Raw genomic sequence first — 20,464 nt, forward strand, 5'->3', positions numbered from 1 at the left:
TACGTGTAATTTTATATTTAAAAATATTTAGACACAAATCTATTTTTAATATTATAAATTTCATCAATTTCCACCCCATTTAAATTCAACATGAAAATGTTGAATTTTATCAACTGACGAGCAAGACTGTCATTAATTATCACGGCGTGTTGGCAGTTCCTCTGGCGAGAAAATAATTATACGGTTAAGGGGTTGAAGATGAACCGTGACACTTGAGCCACCCTGTACATTCAACCCTCGGTCATAGACACGGGCCGAGCAACTCGCCTGGCGACAAGACTCGCAGGCTTGCGCAGATCTGCAAACAGGAAGTACGATCATTTGGTTGGAATCACGCATGCGACGGGGGTGTTGGCCGAGAGGGTGGTAGGGGTTAAAAAGGCGGCCGTATGACTGGGGAAAGGGTTGAGACGGGACAATCTGAAGGATAAGGAAACGTGAACTCGAAGATGAATGACAGATGCAGAGAAATTGAAGATAAGGGGTTGAAGAAAATAAAAACAAATTTGAAGATTTAAACGAATCGTTTAAAAATGATATCATTTATTCTTTTTAAATTTTAGAGGATTGAAAAACAGAGATTAGAAGGGGTGAAAAAATTGAGGGAAAATAATAGAAACCAGAAGGGATGAAATAAAATTTGAAAAATAGGGCAACATAATTTCGTAAAAAGTAGAAAATATAATATAAATTATAATCCTATTTGGAAGAAATATTCGGGCAAGTACATTAACCTAAAGTTAAATGTATCATTTTTAAACAAGATAATAATAATTAAATAGAATGAATAATAGGAAACTAATAATAATAATAATTTTTAAAGAGATACAGAATTAAATTAGAATTGTGACTCTCTCCATGGTCCGCCGTCTTGGAGGTCTCTCTCCATGGTCCGCCATCCGAAAATCGAGAAAAACATATTATATTTCCTACTTTTTTAGAAGAAGAATCAATCGTTGTATAGTGATCAACAGCTATGAAAAAGAATGAAATTATATTGAGTTAAATGACTGAAAAACGATTAAAGAAAAAAAAAAATGCAAAGGAGGAATGAAGAATAGGTGTAAAGAGGGGGTGGAAAGCGCGCGCAGGAGGGTGGGCAGGGGTCGACGTAAAATCGTTTCAGCTGCACAGTCGCAGGAAAATCGAAGCCAACCGCCAGTGTATCGTACAGCAGCACGGCATTCACTTCCGTTTCCTCCATTTCGCTTCGCCCTTCGTCCGAAGAACACGCGGAACCATGCTGCTGGACGCCGGTTGAACCTTCATCCCTTCGAATCGCGATAAATGTATCGAACTCGCGAAGTGTCACCATCGATGATTTATAACAATAATTGTATTTTGGCATTGTGTTTCCTTCTTATCATTCTCCAACCTACGAATATAATTCGACGATGAAGTTCAATATACGCGAAGTGTCGATTCATTTTTTGAATGATTATTCAAATAATTATTCGAACTACCGTGTTTTCTTCTATAATTCCCAAAGGTGTTTGAGAAACGTCCTCCTTTCTACGTGATTCGCAGGTTTGAATTTCCATTCGCTGAAACTGAACGAATCAAGATTTTGCTTAATTAAAATTGTGATTTTATTGCAATGATGAACTTTGAAGCCGGTTTGCCGGTACCGAGAACAATCTTTGAACAGACCAGAATTCAAGGCAACTTGTGTGATTGGAAATTTTGTAAAATCATGGGTAGAAGTAGACGGTGATAACGTGTTATTTTTAAAATGATTTGAATAATCGTACATGTGCATAATAAAAATTGCCTGCAATATAGGGGAGGGGAATAATAATAATATCAGTAGTAGATTATTATTTTAACAGTATCATATGTTCATCATGTGTGATACTGAAATAAAAATATAGAAAATTAGAAATATTTATTATATCATTGAAAGATAGTTTGAATATAAACGTTCCATATCTGAGGAATCGTATTTTCCTGATAAATTAGATGATTATGGAATTCAAAGTTCAGTGTTCAGTTATCTATAAATTAAACTTGTTAATTAGTTACATTTCAAGCAGACTCATTGTAGCTCGAAGCTATTTGAGATACTAGTTCTGACATACAAAACTTATTGCAGTAATAACAAGAATTAATATAGTTCCTTGAAATAATTGTTAAATACTGTAAATTATGTAAATCAAATAATTGCTAACAGTTCAATTACACTTCTGTGAAACGATCTGTTATTTCATCTTATGACAAGATGGTGTGTTTCTCATGGAGATTCGCTGCTATAGATTCCTTGTTATATAAGACAAACTCTATTGCTATTACTTTGCTAATTTTAATTCTGCGCTACTCGAGCTGAAAATAAATTTCAAAAGCAACAAAAGAAAATTTTTAAAAATGTTTTTAAAATTATAATCTGTTCCATGGAGGTAGGCATGAACTTTGGAAGCCTCACCATTTATATCTCTGACTGGAATTTTTTAAATTTAAATACAGTTCTTTTTAAATCTATAACGAACACCGAATAACACCACTCGATGGTTCAACGTTGACACACGCGAAGCCTCGAGCACGACTATTTCCAGCCTCCCCAAAAATATTGCACACTTTGTATCGCACTTGTAGTAACGAAAGGGTTACGACTGAACTCCTCGGTTACGGAGAAACGGCTGAAATTAATCAGGAAACCGGAGACATCGGGCACGTGAAGTGACGAAGTGCTGGTGTCGTTCATCATCCGTCTCGTGAGATGGAGGCGAAACGTGTACCGCGCGTGATTGCATCACATAACGCAAAGTCGGGAAACCTGACAAGGAACGTGTCAGGAAAGTCTGACGCTGAACGGGAGCCTTGGTGAAAATGTAGAGCACCGCCTACGGTACGAACTGGTCGAGGTTCTCTCGAAATGTCGTTATCCCGATCGATCATCGAAGCTTGGCGCTTAAGTATACATTACTTTTCTGGAAAAAAAAAATGTTGAAACGATAGTGGAATTACGATAACGGCCTGTTGCGTAACACAGAACGAGCACGTTCTCTTCCGTAACTCGTTATCTTCATCACGAGCCATAACTTTGCGTGTTCAACACCGGCGACGCACCCTGTGCGTCTTGTGCTATTTATGCGATCTAACGAAGGACGCATCGTATGCGTCTCGTATTGTATACAAGGATGACGCACCGCATGCGTCTCGTATAGTATACAAGGGCGACGCACCGCATGCGTCATGTATACGATACAAAGGCGACGCACCGCATGCGTCATGTATGGGATACAAAGGCGACGCACCGCGTGCGTCATGTATAAGATACAAAGGCGACACACCGCATGCGTCATGTATATGACACAAATGTGACGCACCGCATGCGTCATGTATTCGATACCAGGGCGACGCACCGCATGCGTCATGTATAGGATACAAAGGCGACACACCGCATGCGTCATGTATACGATACAAAGGCGACACACCGCATGCGTCATGTATACGATACAAAGGCGACGCACCGCATGCGTCATGTATAAGATACAAAGGCGACACACCGCATGCGTCATGTATACGATGCAAATGTGACGCACCGCATGCGTCATGTGTAGGATACAAAGGCGACGCACCGCATGCGTCATGTATGGGATACAAAGGCGACGCACCGCATGCGTCATGTATACGATACAAAGGCGACACACCGCATGCGTCATGTATACGATGCAAATGTGACGCACCGCATGCGTCATGTGTAGGATACAAAGGCGACGCACCGCATGCGTCATGTATGGGATACAAAGGCGACGCACTGCGTGCGTCATGTATAAGATACAAATGTGACGCACCGCATGCGTCATGTATTCGATACCAGGCGGACGCACCGCGTGCGTCTCGTATAGTATACAATGGTGACGCAGCATATGCGTCACGTATCCAATACACTACGACGCACCATATGCGTCACGTATCCAGTACACTACGACGCACCATGTGCGTCACATATCCAAAACACTCTATGACGCACCAGCTGCGTCTTCTGAAAAACTTACCACCGAGTATTGAATAAACAGTTTTGCATGAAAAATTCTACTGCTTTCTCTGATAAAAAAGAAACATAGGATCAATGAAACATGCTGATATTACCGGTACGTGCCAGATATGATCGTAGCCAGGCTGTCCAAGCGACCATAACTCACTTGTACGCTAAACGAGAATCTAGAGCGCGGCTTACACTTAACGCGGCAATGTGTTAGCGTGCAAGGCGAGCGGTTCGAAGCGGTCTCGTTCGAAGGGATTAAGGGAAAATTGTTTAATATGCGCGTTACGGGGAACATACAGGGGGGGGATTTCATTCACGTCAGTCCGCGAAGAAATTGTTGCATCACGATGGTGAATTCTGGGTCAGCGAGAAGATTGGATGGTGGTTTGATAAATGCATTGTTGGAAACTGAGAGACTGCCGGATGCTAAGGTGAAGGTTGCGGAGAACGAGAAACGTGAGGGATCTGTTTCTGGATTACGCGGAGGACGTACAGGGTTGCTCGATAAGAATACTGATACTTCAACCCTTAAAGCTTGAAAAATGTATGAAATATTGGAAACAGAGGAGAAATGAATTATTTCATTTTAGACTCCATAAGAATTAATCAAGGGCGGAATTGAAATAAACTTACAAGGACGCACCTTATGCGTCTCTTATAGTTACAAGGACGACACACTGCGTGCGTCACGTATACGATATACTCAACGACGCAATGTGTGCGTCATGTACAGTATGCAAGGACGACGCACCATATGCGTCACATATCTAATACACTCCGTGACGCACCCTATGCGTCTTCTGAAAAAATTAGAAAATGAAGTATATTCAAGAATTTTTATAAAAATTTTAAGTTCACTGATCATGAATCATTAATTCCTTACGTCTGCGTTACTATTATGAAAAATTCTTATGAAACACTGATATTAAGGTTCATAGATGGTTATCTATTGTTTCATAATGTGTTTTGAAATCGTCTAGAGAATTCTTATCGCACAATGAATAGTAATACGTTTGAAAGAGGAGTAAAAAAGTAACCTTTGCACCACTTCAATAGTTCATCAATTTATCGTTGGAATAACTAGAAACAATTTATATAAACTCAAACAAGGAATTTAGAAAGGAGAAAAGAAATTATTGCAGTGCCAGGAGGATCAATTGATTATATTAAAATTTATTAAAAATATCACTTGCCAACATCATTGGTCCAAAAATCATCGAAATCTAATTAACTCAGTTAATCTAAAATCACATGAAATTTCCAATCACATTTATAACAATGTATTTAAATATACAATACACGATACAGCACTATGCAAAATAACGATGTCGTAGATGGCCGGACAGTGGTTCATATTCTCAAAACATTTTCTGGCAGCCTCTTGGACTTTCGACACTTGGCTCAATCGATTCCCAACTCTCTTTTGCAACTTCATTTGCACGGATATCGGTTCACTTGTCCGTTCGATAATTGACCTATTTGCTCGATTCTGGTGCGTGTACTTCGAACAATCGTGTTACTCCGAACAGCATTCTTTGTTGCTACTCTAAACACTCCCGAATAATGATAACACAATGTTGCTCATTTTATTGCTTACTACAGGGTTATTCAAGTTAAGTGTCACATCTTCAAATTAAAATAAAATATCAACTATTCAAAATTCGATCGGGGTTGCTCGAATAATATTGCATTTTAATATTATGATATAATAACGAAGGACGCATCGTGTGCGTCTCGTATTGTTATACAAGGATGACGCACCACGTGCGTCATATATAGAATACAACGGCGACGCACCTCGTGCGTCAATAATAGTAATGCAACAGTGACGCACCTCGTGCGTCGTGTATAGTACACAACGGCGACGCACCGCATGCGTCATGTATAGTATACAAGGGCGACGCACCGTATGCGTCCCATACAGTATGCAAGGACGACGCACCGTATGCGTCATATATCCAATACACTTTATATTAAAATAAAAAGAAACCAAATCTCAAATAAGGTGTTTTATTTAAAAATGAAGATGGGACATTGATTTTGGATAACCCTATATATCGGTCCATTTCTTTTGATATTGTTTCACTAAGCTTGAGAAATATATCTGAAGAAATTTTGGTAAAAATCTCTTCAGTTACGATTTCTCTAAACAAATTGGAAAATGATGACAGAAAATTTATTTTTGATGATCGCCATTGTCCCTGGGGATGTCTACTATGCTCGATGTTGCACAAGACAAACGTGTCCATTGATCCAGAAATAACCTGTATTTCGGTAAAACGTTTTCTCGCGTATCCTATGATTGCGATGCACGTGTTTACATCGAGGCTGGCGTTTTAATTCATCGCTAAAGAGAAACGGAAACAGCTCGAGCCCGCGTTTTCTCTCGTTGTGTGCGTCACTGATTATTATTAAAGATCGCGGTTAGACTAGAGCTGTGGGCAGAAATTAGTGTCATTTAGTGATGGTGGGATAATTGCGACGAGGTTCAGCCGTCGCCGTTGCGTTCCTGACCTTTCGGGTATTCCTGGTCGCTTTCAGGTGCGCGATTTCCGGCCATCGATTTCCGTTAATCGGTGGAAAACAATGCACTTAAAAAATTCTCGAGAGAAAAAATAATTCTTTTGCAATATTCGAATATTTCATATGAAATAAGAAAAATTTTTGAACGCAATTGAAATTATACTAACAATCTAAAATTTTTAGTTAATTTCAAAATTGATCCACGTCTGTTTCTTACAAAGTGTATAACTAGACGCAGCGAGGTGTTTCAAGTGCTTTCTATTTGTTACTTAAAATACCCTTGTTGGCTCTCGTACGTTGAACCTTCAAATTTGATTAGCACCGAAGCAGCTGGCTTTGCTTTGAACCGTAGTCTGAAATGATGAAACGGCAATAATCCTTATACCGTGAAAGTAGGCCGTGTCTCGTATTTTGCATCAACGGGGGGATAGAAAAAAATAGATTAGAATAATCGATCTTTTTCTATCGGTGATACTGAACAGTTCTTCGCTGTTGAATGCGCTAAACAAATTTCTGAACTTACGTAACGTCCATCGACTGTTCGAAGGAATATTTTTAAACTCGAGCTATTGAAAGAATATTCGCAAAGGAGACTAGATTTTCTAGAAAATTATACTTGTAAACCTCCTTTGGTAACCGTGGACTATTTTATATTAATAATAATATTTTTTTTTTAATGTAAATTGAACCTTCTTAAGAACAGAAGAGAAACAGAAGTAAGAAATATAATATAATGTATTTCTTCACCCTTGGATGGCGGACCACGGAGAGAGGCCTAAAACAGTGGACCATTGAGATATAATTCCAATTTAATTCCCTTTAAAAATTCTTCTAATACATGGAACTCTCTTATTTAAAAATTATATATTCAACTTGTCACACTGGACCCACGCTCCGCTGTTCAAGGATTAAATAATAAATATAATTATCTTTTATAACCCGAATAGAGTTATAGTTTATTACGTAAGAATCGCATTATATTATATTTTCTACCTTTCTAGGAAAAGAGTCAATCATTATACAGGGATCAATAACTGCATACGTTACCCTAGCTTAAAAAACATAATTACTAATTAGTGAGGATCATTAATTTTGTACGCGCTTAATACACAGGGTGTCCCATTTTAATCTATTCATACATATGATTAATTTTTAAATTAGTTGACTAATTAATTAAGGAATAACATAATCAAAATTGTTAAATAAAATATAGATTTTCATTAAAAAGAACATAGGTCACATCTCCCTCTGTTCAAAAGACAGTTATTCGTATAAATTGAAAGGCGACGCCCGGCGTGTTCTCCAAAATGGCGTCTTCGCCCGGAACGGGAGGAAAGTTCTCTGGTTAATTGCTAATCCCAGGGGGACGGGATGAACGAAAAGTCGCGGTTCTCGGACGACATGGTTCGCGGCACCGATGGCCAATAGACCGGCCGTTTTCTATTCTAATTCCGATGCTATTCTAGTACACGAACGCCGGCCAATGGGCTACGTCCGCCAGTAAAGCGTTCTCTTCTCCTCGCCGTACCCCTCTGCACCCCGTTCCTCGTGTCAACCGCAGTCGTTCTCGAGGCATCGCGTGCACCAGATTACAGAGCCAGCCTCATCCTCCTTTTATTTGGCGCGTTTATCGGCCACCGTTAAGCCAGGAAAGCGATAACAATCGAGGGAAAGAACGCGGCTGGACGCGTGTCCATTTTCGTGACCATCGAAGTGGGGAGAAGAGACACTAAGGAGACCCCGGGGGATCGTCTCCCTCGTCTAGACGGACCGCAGAGAAACGGGAAAGGAAAACGGAAGAGTGTGCAGTTCGATAGTGTAACACAGGGTGACTAAACGTTCGTTTCGATCGAGGGACATTGAAATAAAACGGTGGAGGACAAGGAGTGAGACTTTCGGAGGAGCCTTGCGAGGGAGAGATGCAGTGGCGTCGACAACGAAGGGTTACCCACGTGATCGGCTCGTCCAATCACGTACTACTATTAGCGAGGTACCAAGACGGTACGGAAAGCTTGTGGAAGAGACTGATCATGGTTCTTAGCGGAGAGCTTCCGGTTCTTGGTTACACTCGGACACCTTAGAGAATTTTCATCGTTTTTCTATTTATTTCTTCGTTCGTTTTCTTTGTTAGTGGTGCTTTGATCGTTTCATTAATCTTTGTGTAATTAGAGGGTACACGAGGGGGTTGATTAATTACTGTGCTGATCATTGAACTCAAATGCAGTTTAATGAAATAATTTAAAAAATTGAAATTGGATGAAATTAGCTATTAGTATTTTTAATAATTAACATATCTATGTTATTTGTATAATAATTTATAGGCGATGTAAAAAAGAGGGGTTCGGTTGTTAATGACAAAATTATTTTTCGAAAAATACAGAGATTCATGAAGTGATCCAGAAAATAAATAGAGTAGATAGTGCACATGCTTACAGCCATGACCAGTCACGTTTCTTTTCTAGAGAATGAATATCGTAGTGATAGGACGTGTTCTAGTGCATTTGTATAGACCAGAGGGAAGGATTAAGTAGTAAGAATTGCACGTTAATAAGCTGCAATGCGATCTAATTCGATGCGGTTCTAACTGGATTTACGCACGTTAGGAAACAATAGCAGCTTTCGTACGCATTAAGGCAATTAGTGGATGTATTTTAGGGAGTTAGAACCGCCGTAGTGTGCTTTCACTGATGCTGACGTATATGATGCTGACGTATTAAATTAGAACTTTGCATTGTTAAAAATAATAAAACGTTAGAGAAAAATTTATATATAAGAAGGGGTGGTATTATGGCTCCTTGCTGGTAATTTCACCCTCTCGATAATTTTTATATTAATTCATCTTAAAATCAGGTAAATTATTTTTAAGGAGCCATATTACCACTTTTTTCCTTGTGAGAAAGGGTTAAAAGTGAAGACGCACCGTTTGCGTCAAGGGGTTAAAGGTGAAGACGCACCAGTTGCGTCAAAAGATTAAAGATGAAGACGCACCATTTGCGTCAAGGGGTTAAAGGTGAAGACGCACCAGTTGCGTCAAAAGATTAAAGATGAAGACGCACCATATGCGTCAGTACCGACGAAAGGGTTAACACTTTGACGAATATTTATTTGTATAACAGTTTGATTCAATAACAAGCTTATTGCTTTATAGAATGATACACTTATTGAAGTTTGATCGCGTCTTTTTCTCGTCAAAGGGTTAATAACACTTAATAACAGCTGATCAGAATGCACACGATGTCACCGTCGTATAGAATCAACATATCGAATGCATCAACTAACTCGATCAATTAATTCGATAAACTTTATTGATCAGTGTATATATTTTCACTAACTGCATGCTTTATCACTGTTTAATACAAGACTAACGTAATAATTCATTTTAGAAATTCGACTGGAAGCCCAGTTGTAAAAAAAAAATAGTTTCAAACTAGATTTCTTTGAAATTTATCTGAATCATATCGTCGTACACATATCAGAGTTCATGGCTTCTGATAGTGGTCACTCAAAGGGATTAGTTTATAGATAGTGCTTGGTGCACTCGGATAACAAAATTCCACTGTAATTCAACTCGGGTAGGTTTATGATCAAACGATGGTCTTTTGCTTGGGGAATCACGTAACTGGTAATAAACAGGATTTATGTAACAAATAAATAAAACAAACAAATGTAAATGTAAATAATAATATTTGCAAGTGGTAAATTTAAAATTCCCATAAAAAATATTTAATAACATTGAAATTGTAAATCTTTTATGGAAGAAGAACTCAAATAATATTGCAATATTAATGCAACATAAAAATATTAAAATGAATTAAAATCAAGGTAATGATCATCCATTTCTAAATTGCACCAAATCAACCCTTTCCAAACTCAATCCTTATAGGACCATAAAGGGTACACTTGTACTCCATCCTTTTTACTATAGAAGTTATGTTAATCAATATTATTTTCATTCATTTCATATAACATAAATTTTGAATATGGAATAAGGAGGGTTAACCACACCCTAAAAAATATTTAATAACATTAAAATTGCAAATCTTTTATGGAAGAAGAACTCAAATAATATTGCAATATTAATGTAACATAAAGATCAAGGTAATAATCATCTATCTCTAAATTGCACCAAATCAACCCTTTCCAAACTGAAACTCCAAACTTAATCCTTATAGGACCATAACTTGTACCCCATCCTTTTTACTATAGAAGTTATATTAATTAATATCATTTTTATTTATTTTGTATATGGAATAGGGGAAAATTAACCGCACCCTGAAAACAGCCCGGAAATCTCTAAGAATCTAATCAGTCTCACATCGATTCAACTTTGTTTGCAGCTCCACCCGGCGAGGAGGACGAAGAAGACGGATTGCGAAACGGGTTCGCGAAGGGCCAGGAAAATGACACGAGCATGCACAGTTACAGTCGGAATGGACAGGGTGGTTACAAGCCTCGCAGGAGCGGAAACGGTGATGCCGGGACACGATCTCACAAGGACGAGTCGTCCGGTTCACCGTCTCAGCCAAAGATCATCTTCAACGAAGACGAGTACACGAGGATCACTACCCCTCGCCAGGATATGCTGTTCAAGAAGGGCTATCTGTCGAAGAAGAAACCCTGGGCTGGTAACGCAAACACCAGCGCAACGTCGTCGACCACCGAGAGCCAATCCGCGTCTCATTCCACCGCAGGTAGAGGTATAGGTAGAAACGTGATGAAAATTTCATCGAATTTCTGACTTTTTCTCGTCCGTATCGTCCGTCCGTGTGTGTCCTGGTTGATGACGTCGTATCCTGCCAGCTTGGAGTTCCTCTCAACATTGTATGTGTGAAAACGATACCGGTACTCTGTGCATTAGGTTGTTGACAGAATTCAGTAGAAATAAGATCCTTGACCATAAAAAGGATGATTGGAAAATTAAAAAATTTAGAAAATTTGCTAAGTTTCCTTTCTTTTCTAAACACTTTGATGGCTGCATATTTTGTAAAATTGATAACTTTTCAAATTGCAGATAAAAATAAGGCAAAGGATAGTGATAGCAGCCATTAAAGCGTTGATAAAATAAATTTTGTTGATTATTTAATCTAACAATAAGTTACAAATTTCAAATTAAAATTCCACCATTGTCGAATTAAAGTTGTACAGAGTATCATCTGGCAAGGTAATCAATCATCAAATTAGTCGACCTAAGTACGTAACAAAAGCAAAGGGGGGGAGTTCCACTGTCACACACCTAATCACCGACACTCCTAAATCTAAACTTACGTGGCTTCGATGCGTTGTAAATGTCGCACTCGAGTTCCTCCTCGACGTGATTTAACACAATTTATCGTCTCAGATGGCAGCGAAACGACGGAGGATCAGCAGCTGTTGGACCGAGACTGCGGCACCGGCGAGTACCCACCGATGATCGAACCTGGGGCCCAGTTAGGCTACGGAACGTTTTACGACCATGCTAGCGGTTACTACTACGAGTACCCTGTGATGTTGGTTGGTCCCGCGCCAGTTCCTGCACAGGTTGCGCCCAGTGTCCTGGCGGCCGTACCCTGTGGACCCGTGCCACTCAGGCCGATAGAGTGGATCAATCCTACCTTTGTGCCTAAACTGGCCGGGCAACCTTACTACATGATGGATTATGAGGTACTGTCAACTTAAACAAATCTCTTAAAAATTTCACGTTCAAATAGAATTAGAATTAATTTGCATATCTGAATTGCAGACCAACCAATGCGTGGAGACGGCAGTGGTATCAGAAGAGCAAGAGAATGTGCTACCAGTGGAGACCTCGAATGGAACTTGCAACGAGAGTTGCACAGGAAGTACCAGTTGCAACGGTAGCGTGGCTGGCGAGGTTGAAGAGCAAGGAACTGAAGGCAACCCGGTGGAGGATGAACAGCAAGGCGATGAACAGAACGAGGAGCAGGTAGAAGAGCAATACTTGAACGAGCAACACGTGGAAGAACAGCAGTTGGAAAATGGGATGAACGGTGTTCCTTACATGGAGCCAGTGTTGATGCAACAACCAGTCCACGTGTCCCACGTGATACCGGCGGTCCCACAACCGTACATGTATCCTGGCCACTACATGTTCGGCCCTCCTTTGGTCAACGTGAATGGTTAGTTGATTAAAGAACCAGGAGGCTAACGATCTCCCTTTATCTTTGCCCATTGGCAGTGGACTCTTGAAAGTTACCTTTGCTCCCTTGCTATCTCGCATGATTTTAGAGAGAGACTTATCTCTCGTAGCTTTCGTTCTGTTCACGGACAGATGGACGGAACAACGGGCGAACACAAGCGAAGGTTGTTTTCTTTGGCTAAGAGAACCTGCGCACTTCGGGGAGGGAACGATGCATCGTGAACGTTGATTAATTCGCTTCGTAGGCGATGATGGATCGTTTAAAATGTTATGGAATGTTTGTTTCCTGATAGATCTGTCTCCCGTGACTTTAGCGAGATTCTTGAGGAAATATTTTAGTTAATATTAGGAGATTATTGGTAATTATTTATCACCAATTAGGGGTAGTGAAAGCAATTATATTTTTGATGAAAATAGACTTTGAATTTAATTATCAAAGACTGTAATTTATTATGAAATATTATGAATATTTTTGAGGACAAGTTTTTAGGAAAGCTTTCTGTAATCTTTCTTTATTTTAAGAGAAATTGATTCATCTTTGTTCAATTGTAAGTTGAACAGTACCCAAATGAAAAGAGAGAAAAAAGAAATAAAAAGCAACGAACGATGCATCGTATAGCTGTATTCGATCGCCCCTTCCCCGCGCTGCGTCAGTTTAAGCGTTAGTACGTTTGATTGTACCTGTTTCTAATGTTAAAACGAGAACAGTGTCGGTTGGATGCGCGGCCAGGAGAAAGGGATATAGCCAGATTCATGACTGCTGTCCCGTCCATCGGCATCATTGCTGTTTTATTACCGCCGTGCCTCTACCACATTCAAGGTAAAAGGTAATAATTCGCAAAGAGAGCTGCTTCTCTTTAGATACGATCGCGGAGAAACCGGGGGGTAATTGATGTGTCGTCTTCAGGCTAACTGATGATTAATTATTTTTGCCAAGGATTTACTTGGAATAGGAAGATACTGCGAACAGATATGATAAACATAAGCAAAAAAATAATAATGCCCGAAGGAAGGAAGGAATATAAAACGTATTCCTATTATTATTCTTTTATTATTCAATTATAGGATGAGAAAAAGAAAAGGATATTCCAAATGCTATTAATATTTTATTAAAGACATAAAATTCGAAATTGAAAAATTAGATAATACTGTAAGTTCCTTGAAGACAATATTTATAAAATTAATATTTAGTGAACTAGAGAAATTTCTAATTGTGTACTTGGCTGCAAATTGAAAATTTAGATAATACTGTGACTTCCTCAAAGATAATATTTATAAAATTAATATTTAGTGAAGTAGAGAAATTTCTAATTGTGTACTTAATTGCAAATTGAAAACTTAGGTAATACTATCACTTTCTCAAAGATAATATTTATAAAATTAATTTCTAATTATGTACTTAGCTGCAAATTGGAAGCATAGATAACACTATACCTTCCTTAAAGAAACCATTTATAAAATTTATATTTAATGAAGCATAGAAGCTTCTAATTGTGTACTTAGCGTACCACACAACGTTATAACCGTTACCACTGCGCCAGTGAACGCGTTTGAATAGCAAAAATTATCCAAACATATCCCTGAGGACATCAATCATTGCCCAATAGACGTTTCGCCACTCAAAGCCATACTACAACAATAAAAATAGAACGGGGAAAGCTCCGTTGTGCTCATCTTGGACAGCATTGCTTTGCTTTGCGTCACCGTACACGAAAATAGTTGACTTGTTCCACTGCGTGTTCCCGGGGTGATCCGACGATCGTACCTAAAGTCAACAACACTCTACCCCACGCTCGATCTATGTATGTGTGTTACTTTTTCTTGCATACATCGTATAATTATCGAACGAAACCATTGTTCACCGTAATTCCTCATCGAACCACGGCACGTTGCACAGGAAAATAGAATAAAAGAAAAAAGAGAAAAGGCGTTTATCATCCCCGGCTGGTTCATTGACTCGTGAACGTTTCACAAGGATACCGCACTCGCGGTACCATCATCGACATTTAAACCTTTCGACGGATTACACGTTGTCAGCCGCGCGAGGGGCGTCGAAAGTGGCTCTGGCAAAGCTCTGTCTCGAATAGAAACCGATTTTAAAATAGCTCCGTTGCGCGGAGCTCGATCACGGTACGGGGAAATAAAAGAAAGAGCCAAGTTCAGTATTCGCACCCTTCGACGCGTGTCCAGGACGTCTTCGTGTTCGCACCGACCCGGTCGAATACCCTGGGCATACGTGTTTCTCGTGTCGACACCTTAGATTTATGATTATTCATTTATAAAACCGATCGATTAATGCTCGACGTTTCTGCTGTCTAAGGTGTCACGATACAAGGTGGACCCATGATCAGAACCACGGACGTGGCGACTATGTCGGCGGCCTGTGCCAAGAGAAGAAAGAAAAAAAAGAGAAGGAAGCAGAGAAGACTTGCTACGGTAAATACCAGAGTGGATGGATGAGTGGAATCGATTAACACCAGGGTCTGTCCTGAGATTTCGGGGGTCCTAGGCGAGCTCATATATGACATACGAAAAAGTACCCCGAATTCATAAAATTAACGTTAAAGCTTGTATAATTAATTTAAATTTGCATTTGCATCGATTGATATTCAAGTAAACTCCTCTTATGGGGGCCCTAGGCGGCCGCCTAGTCTGCCTAGCCCCAGGGCCGGCCCTGATTAACACGTCTAACTTTTTAAATTCTCTCATTAATTTAAGAAATTAATGGTTAAATTTCTAAATTAAATTACTTATTCAGGGTAACACGGAGGGGAACACGGACGAGGAAGAAGGAGAATACAGCTCCGAATGTGATACCGGTCTACCGTCTTCCCGGCTGTCCTGGACAGCGTGTTCAACATCGACCACGACAACGACCACGGCCAGCAATCGGCCATTGAACCCTGAATGCCAGGAGTTCAAGCTGCGACAAGTCGTCGAACCTGATACCGCGTTATCAACTATTCCAACGTCAGCGAACGCGCCGGCCAGCGAGGAGTGCACGACCAACCAGCCGGGCACGTTGTCGTCCGACGCGACCAACGCCGGCAACGAGAGCGACCAGGTGTGCAACGGCGTCGTCCGCGACGAGTCGAATAACCGGAAGGGCGACAAGTTGATCGCGAACAATTCCGACGACGTTGGATCGTCGTCCTCGTCGTCGTTGTCGTTAGAGAAGAGTCAATCGACGTCGCCGGACGCGACAAACTCGAGCGACGAAGCGAATAGACTGACGAACAGTCTCTTCGAGCAGGAAGAGACGAATCGTTCAACGAACAAGGTGGTCCTAGAGGAGACCTTGGAGGTGGAGAAACTGCCAAACGCTAACGATAACGAAGCAGCGAACGACGCGTCGTTAGGAACGACGATTAAGGAGATGAACGGTGTAGAGGAGAGGAGCCTGGTGAACGGGAAGATGGACTCCGATTCGAACAACGAAGACGCTACGATAGCGACACCGAAACCATCATCGCCTTGTAACGACGAACGGACGCGCTCTAGATCCGTAACGCCAAAGACTGCTCCCTTGGAGAACGGAGGGATCCGCGAGGAGAATCATTCGTCCTTGTCCAGCAGTAAACCTTCGTCGAACAGTTTGCCGAAGAGGAAGTACAACGCGAAAGGTGCGAAGTTCGTGAGGGAACCAACGCCCGGTCCAGACTTGGACGGCACCGCGGAGCCGGAAATCGAGACCAAGGTCTTAACGAACGATTTGAACGATTTAAACGAGAATTTGGAGAAAGCGAATCTGTCGAATGACTCGAAACCGGATTCCATGTTCGAGCATCGCAGCAACAAGACAGAAGACGATCAAGTGTCGAGTAAGTTTGCATCGGAGAACGTTTGTAATCATTTGAGCAAAGACGATCCGATCGAGGCGTCGAACGAAGACTCCGGCTTCGAGAGTCAGACACGGTTGTCCGATTATCCCATCACGGACGCGGTGACGGAGTGGCTACGCAGAGCGAACTCGCCAGATATATTCATCACGTCGAACGTCTCGGTGGACAGCGAGACGGAGGACGAGGATGACGTGGACGAAGAGCCGCCAAAAAACTTGCAAGGCAACCCCATGCCTGCACTATCTGCTAATAGCGGCGTCGCTGACAATGCGTCATTGTCGCGTGCCGCTAGCAGCGAATTCGCAAGGATCAGCAACGTGAAGTGCCAGGAACAGCTGGACGCAGCCAACGGTGGTGGTTCGAGGAAAAAGAGAGAGGCGAAGAAGAGATCCGGTGAACGAAGGCGGGTTAGACACACGGATGGCACACGTTTGGACCACGATGTGGTGTCATCGTCGGATTCGTGCGGCCAGATGGAGGACACGGTGAACAGCAGAAGGAAGAATCCGTCGAGGCAGCTGGAGACTGTTGGTGATGTTTGCGAATTAACTGAGAAGGATAGCGTTGCGGGTATGAGGGTTGCTTCAAATTCTCGGATGGACTCGAAGAGGGTCAACGTAAGGCGAACGAAAAGACAGGGGAGATCCGGTCGGGATCCCACGAGCATTATTGATACGAAGATCCGTCGCACGAAGGACGCGGACGAGAAGAACGACGTCGACTGCGACGACGACGGCGACGAGGGTATCGTCGAGGACACGATGAACGTAAGGACCTTCGAGAAGGGTGAGATCGTCGTCTCGGAGGAGGGGAAGTTGTTGACGACATCCGCTCACGAGCCGGTATTGCGAAACAATAACGACGCTTCCACGACGATCAAAGCGATCGGGACGAGCGAAACTGCGATAGATACGGTTAACCGAAAGACGGTGGATAGAAAGAGGAGAAGCAGCGGCGAGGAGGAGAATTGTAGCGGGAGAAATTCCTTGGACAGCATAGAGGAGCCTGACGTGTTAGAATGCTGGGAAGCGGAGACGATTGAACCTGTGATAACCCCGAAGAGGATGTTGCAATGCGAGGGGGTAATGTGCGAGGGCGAAGCTGCTGAAGACGATATCATCGAAGTTGAACAGGTCAACATCGATTACGTTCAGAAATATTATAGATTAGCTCGGGAGAGTGCTACTAGCGTAGAGGATGATACGAATGGCTCTAAGATGAACGTAGATTTCTCAGCATCATCGAAATCAGTGCCAAATCAGTCCGAGCAAATTGATGATATCCCGACGCGCAGCGGTGACCTCGTCGGCGACAAGAACGTCCCCATAGACGAGGCTTTTGAGGTATACGAAAGCTGTTACACCGGCAAACCTCCGTTCCTGCCAATCGATTCGAAAGTTTTCAAGTCACGAACGTTCTACGGTCAAGAGGGCGAACATCCGATACCGTGCAGAGCTGTTTGTTGTAACATCCAATGATTCGCGACTGTTATCGAGAGCCTCGCTACGAGTACTTCTCCACAGGGACTGTTTCTGTATAACTCCGGCGTACCTATGTCATAGGCCGTCCTTTTCTAAATATCCCTAAGCCTCTGACGTTTTACTATTACTTTGATGGATGATTCGATCCCATAACGATGGACCGTACATTTAATCACCGTTAACCATTCATTATCGTCACGTTAATTACATTGAATGAAACTAGAGAAAAAAGAACCCTGTGGATGATCGTTGTATGGATGCAAAGATGTTGAAACTTGGGGGTATGCTCAAAGGGCAGCGGATAATATAGCAAAAGCCTACGTATTGCTATTCATTTTTGTAAATAGCTTTAAGAGGTCGCTCGCAAATCGTGTTTCATGGAAACTTCGTTGAAAATTAACATATGCATTGAAGCATATATATATATAATATATATATATACAAATATTTTTGACATTATCGTCAATGTTACTTGGTGCACATATTCTTTCATTTAATTTTCTTCTTTCATTCGATCATATTTTGTTCTCCTAAATTGTACCGCATGAAAGTTTCGTTACGTTGGATCGTTTTAAAATGAATCGTGCTTAGGATGTTTCATTCGATATTGTTGCGAATACAAAATGGATCTTAAAGTCTGAACTCTGCGAAACCAGAGTAAAAGAGAAACCAACCAAAAATCTCACACCAAATGTCGTTTCAGTTGTTCTCGCACTAATGTTTTTTATATAAGTACCGAACACGAATTACATTAACATCATGTTGACTAAGGCATATTTTTTACAAAACTTATCTAGAGGGTAAATTTTAAACTACGAAAAGAGTAAAATGAAAAAAAAAGAAAGATTAATAAAAACACTAGCGTCGTTCATCGCGTACCACGTTAGATGGCCTTTCGTTTAGGGAAATTTGCTCGTGTGCAAGTTTAAACGTAATAAAAAAACGCTGCAAACCGTAATGTGCACTCTCGTCGTTTGAAAATTTCTAAATGGGAAGAGATAACGAGATCCAGTAACCGAGCTACATTTTAGAAAAAATAATATGCGACAGTCGTAAATGATGATACGTTTGGCTAAGGTGCAGAGAGTAGTTGATGATATGAAATGGATTGGTAACAAAGTGAACTATATAACTTGTACTGTAGCTGTTATGAAGCTAACATAAGATGTATATAGATGAAACTTACAGGAGACAAGCAAAGAAGTTGCTATGGGATTTTTTTGTTAAAACGGTTAAAAGAGGAGCATTTTTTTTTTTTTTGTAATAGATGTTTGAATTTGAAACTAGGAGAACACATTTCACTCATACACATTATTGTACAACATATTGAAGTTGCACTTGTTACAACATAGTTCACGCTTTAGTTGAGTTGTGTCAAGTAGGTCGAATACCTCAGGTTGCATATTATGTAAGTTGATTGATAGATGTGGTTCGTGAAAAAAAAAAAAAAATCATACATACATATATATGTATATGTACCCCATATCATAAGATGCGAAACATACCTCAAATGATACCTGTATATATAAAAACTACCAATCATCCAGGCATAGTAACATCAAGTATGATAATGATAATATTAATATTAATGATAATAATAATGTTAATAATAATAAAAAAAAAAAAAAAAAAAAAACAACTATTATCACAACAGCGATATAGGCACAATCGTTCCTGCGAAGCTTTAGATTCCCTAGGCACCATTTGACATAACACAATATCCAGGACGATCCATATACTTATAGAAATTCATTGACATCCAGTTACATTAAAGATAAATATATTGCTATATTAAATACGTGTTGCATCAATTGTGTGCCTTATTCTGCGGCTGACATTTTTGTAACCATTTCAAAGCATTCTTCTCAATGGAAAAAAACACACAAAATGAAACAAAGGAAACAAAAGGGCTATCGGGTGATTTGCGAACAATTGACATTTGTTAAATTGACAAGATGACGACGACAAAATGGGAGCGATTGAGTTTTATAAAAATGATGGTCTTGTCAGGGCATGCATACCAAGCCGAAATACATTGATTTTTTTTTTTTTTTTTCATACGTCAACTAACATGTTCATTAGGTGTTTACAACTGATGTGCATACATTCATACGCATATAAGCATTAACATTGCATCTTACACGAGTCATGTTATCATATAATTATATTTTAGTTGAATTAAATTAAACGTGTAAGGAATAAGTGTACTTGAATTTTGTTGTGTTTTTGCTTAAAAAATATGAATAAAATGTTTCAATTAATTCGCCATATTTACAATTTACCACCATAAATATAATTTTTAATAATAACTTTGGCATTACAATTATAAATCATTGGGTTAATTATAATGTTAGGAAAAGATGACAATTTAAATAAAACAAATATAAATTACAATTAATTATTTTCTAAATAGGAAGTCAATTAAATTTACAATTTCAAAATTCATGCTTTAAAATGCGCAAGCGCGCGTTGTGCGTCAACCGCCCAAAGTCTATCG

At 40.3% G+C, this 20,464-nt stretch overlaps 1 protein-coding gene and 1 long non-coding RNA gene across 8 annotated transcripts in view; one reads left to right on the plus strand and one right to left on the minus strand.

Moving 5' to 3' along the window:
• Positions 1 to 20,228, plus strand: part of LOC114877094 — a 37,399-nt gene extending 17,171 nt beyond the window's left edge. For 2 of the 6 annotated variants that reach the window (XM_029189240.2, XM_029189241.2), the window contains 5 exons: positions 10,846 to 11,211; positions 11,847 to 12,148; positions 12,228 to 12,624; positions 14,965 to 15,080; positions 15,403 to 20,228. In XM_029189240.2, the coding sequence (XP_029045073.2) occupies positions 10,846 to 11,211; positions 11,847 to 12,148; positions 12,228 to 12,624; positions 14,965 to 15,080; positions 15,403 to 17,964 (3,743 nt within the window). In that variant the 3' untranslated portion in view covers positions 17,965 to 20,228. Of the gene's footprint in view, positions 1 to 8,015; positions 8,510 to 10,845; positions 11,212 to 11,846; positions 12,149 to 12,227; positions 12,625 to 14,964; positions 15,081 to 15,402 lie in introns of those variants that run through there. The other 4 variants (XM_029189236.2, XM_029189237.2, XM_029189239.2 and 1 more) reach the window with 4 other exon arrangements.
• Positions 838 to 3,338, minus strand: LOC114877100. 2 transcript variants are annotated; one of them, XR_003789506.2, is made up of 4 exons: positions 2,420 to 3,338; positions 2,169 to 2,319; positions 1,464 to 1,550; positions 838 to 1,375 (listed from the first exon to the last, which is right to left on the minus strand). It is a non-coding gene; the product is annotated as an uncharacterized LOC114877100 (long non-coding RNA). The 2 variants fall into 2 exon arrangements; XR_003789505.2 differs by lacking the exon at positions 2,169 to 2,319 and having other exon boundaries at positions 2,420 to 3,332.
• Positions 20,229 to 20,464: the final 236 nt, after the last annotated feature.

Source organism: Osmia bicornis, chromosome 8, assembly GCF_907164935.1.
Source record: "Osmia bicornis bicornis chromosome 8, iOsmBic2.1, whole genome shotgun sequence".
NCBI lineage: Eukaryota > Metazoa > Arthropoda > Insecta > Hymenoptera > Megachilidae > Osmia > Osmia bicornis.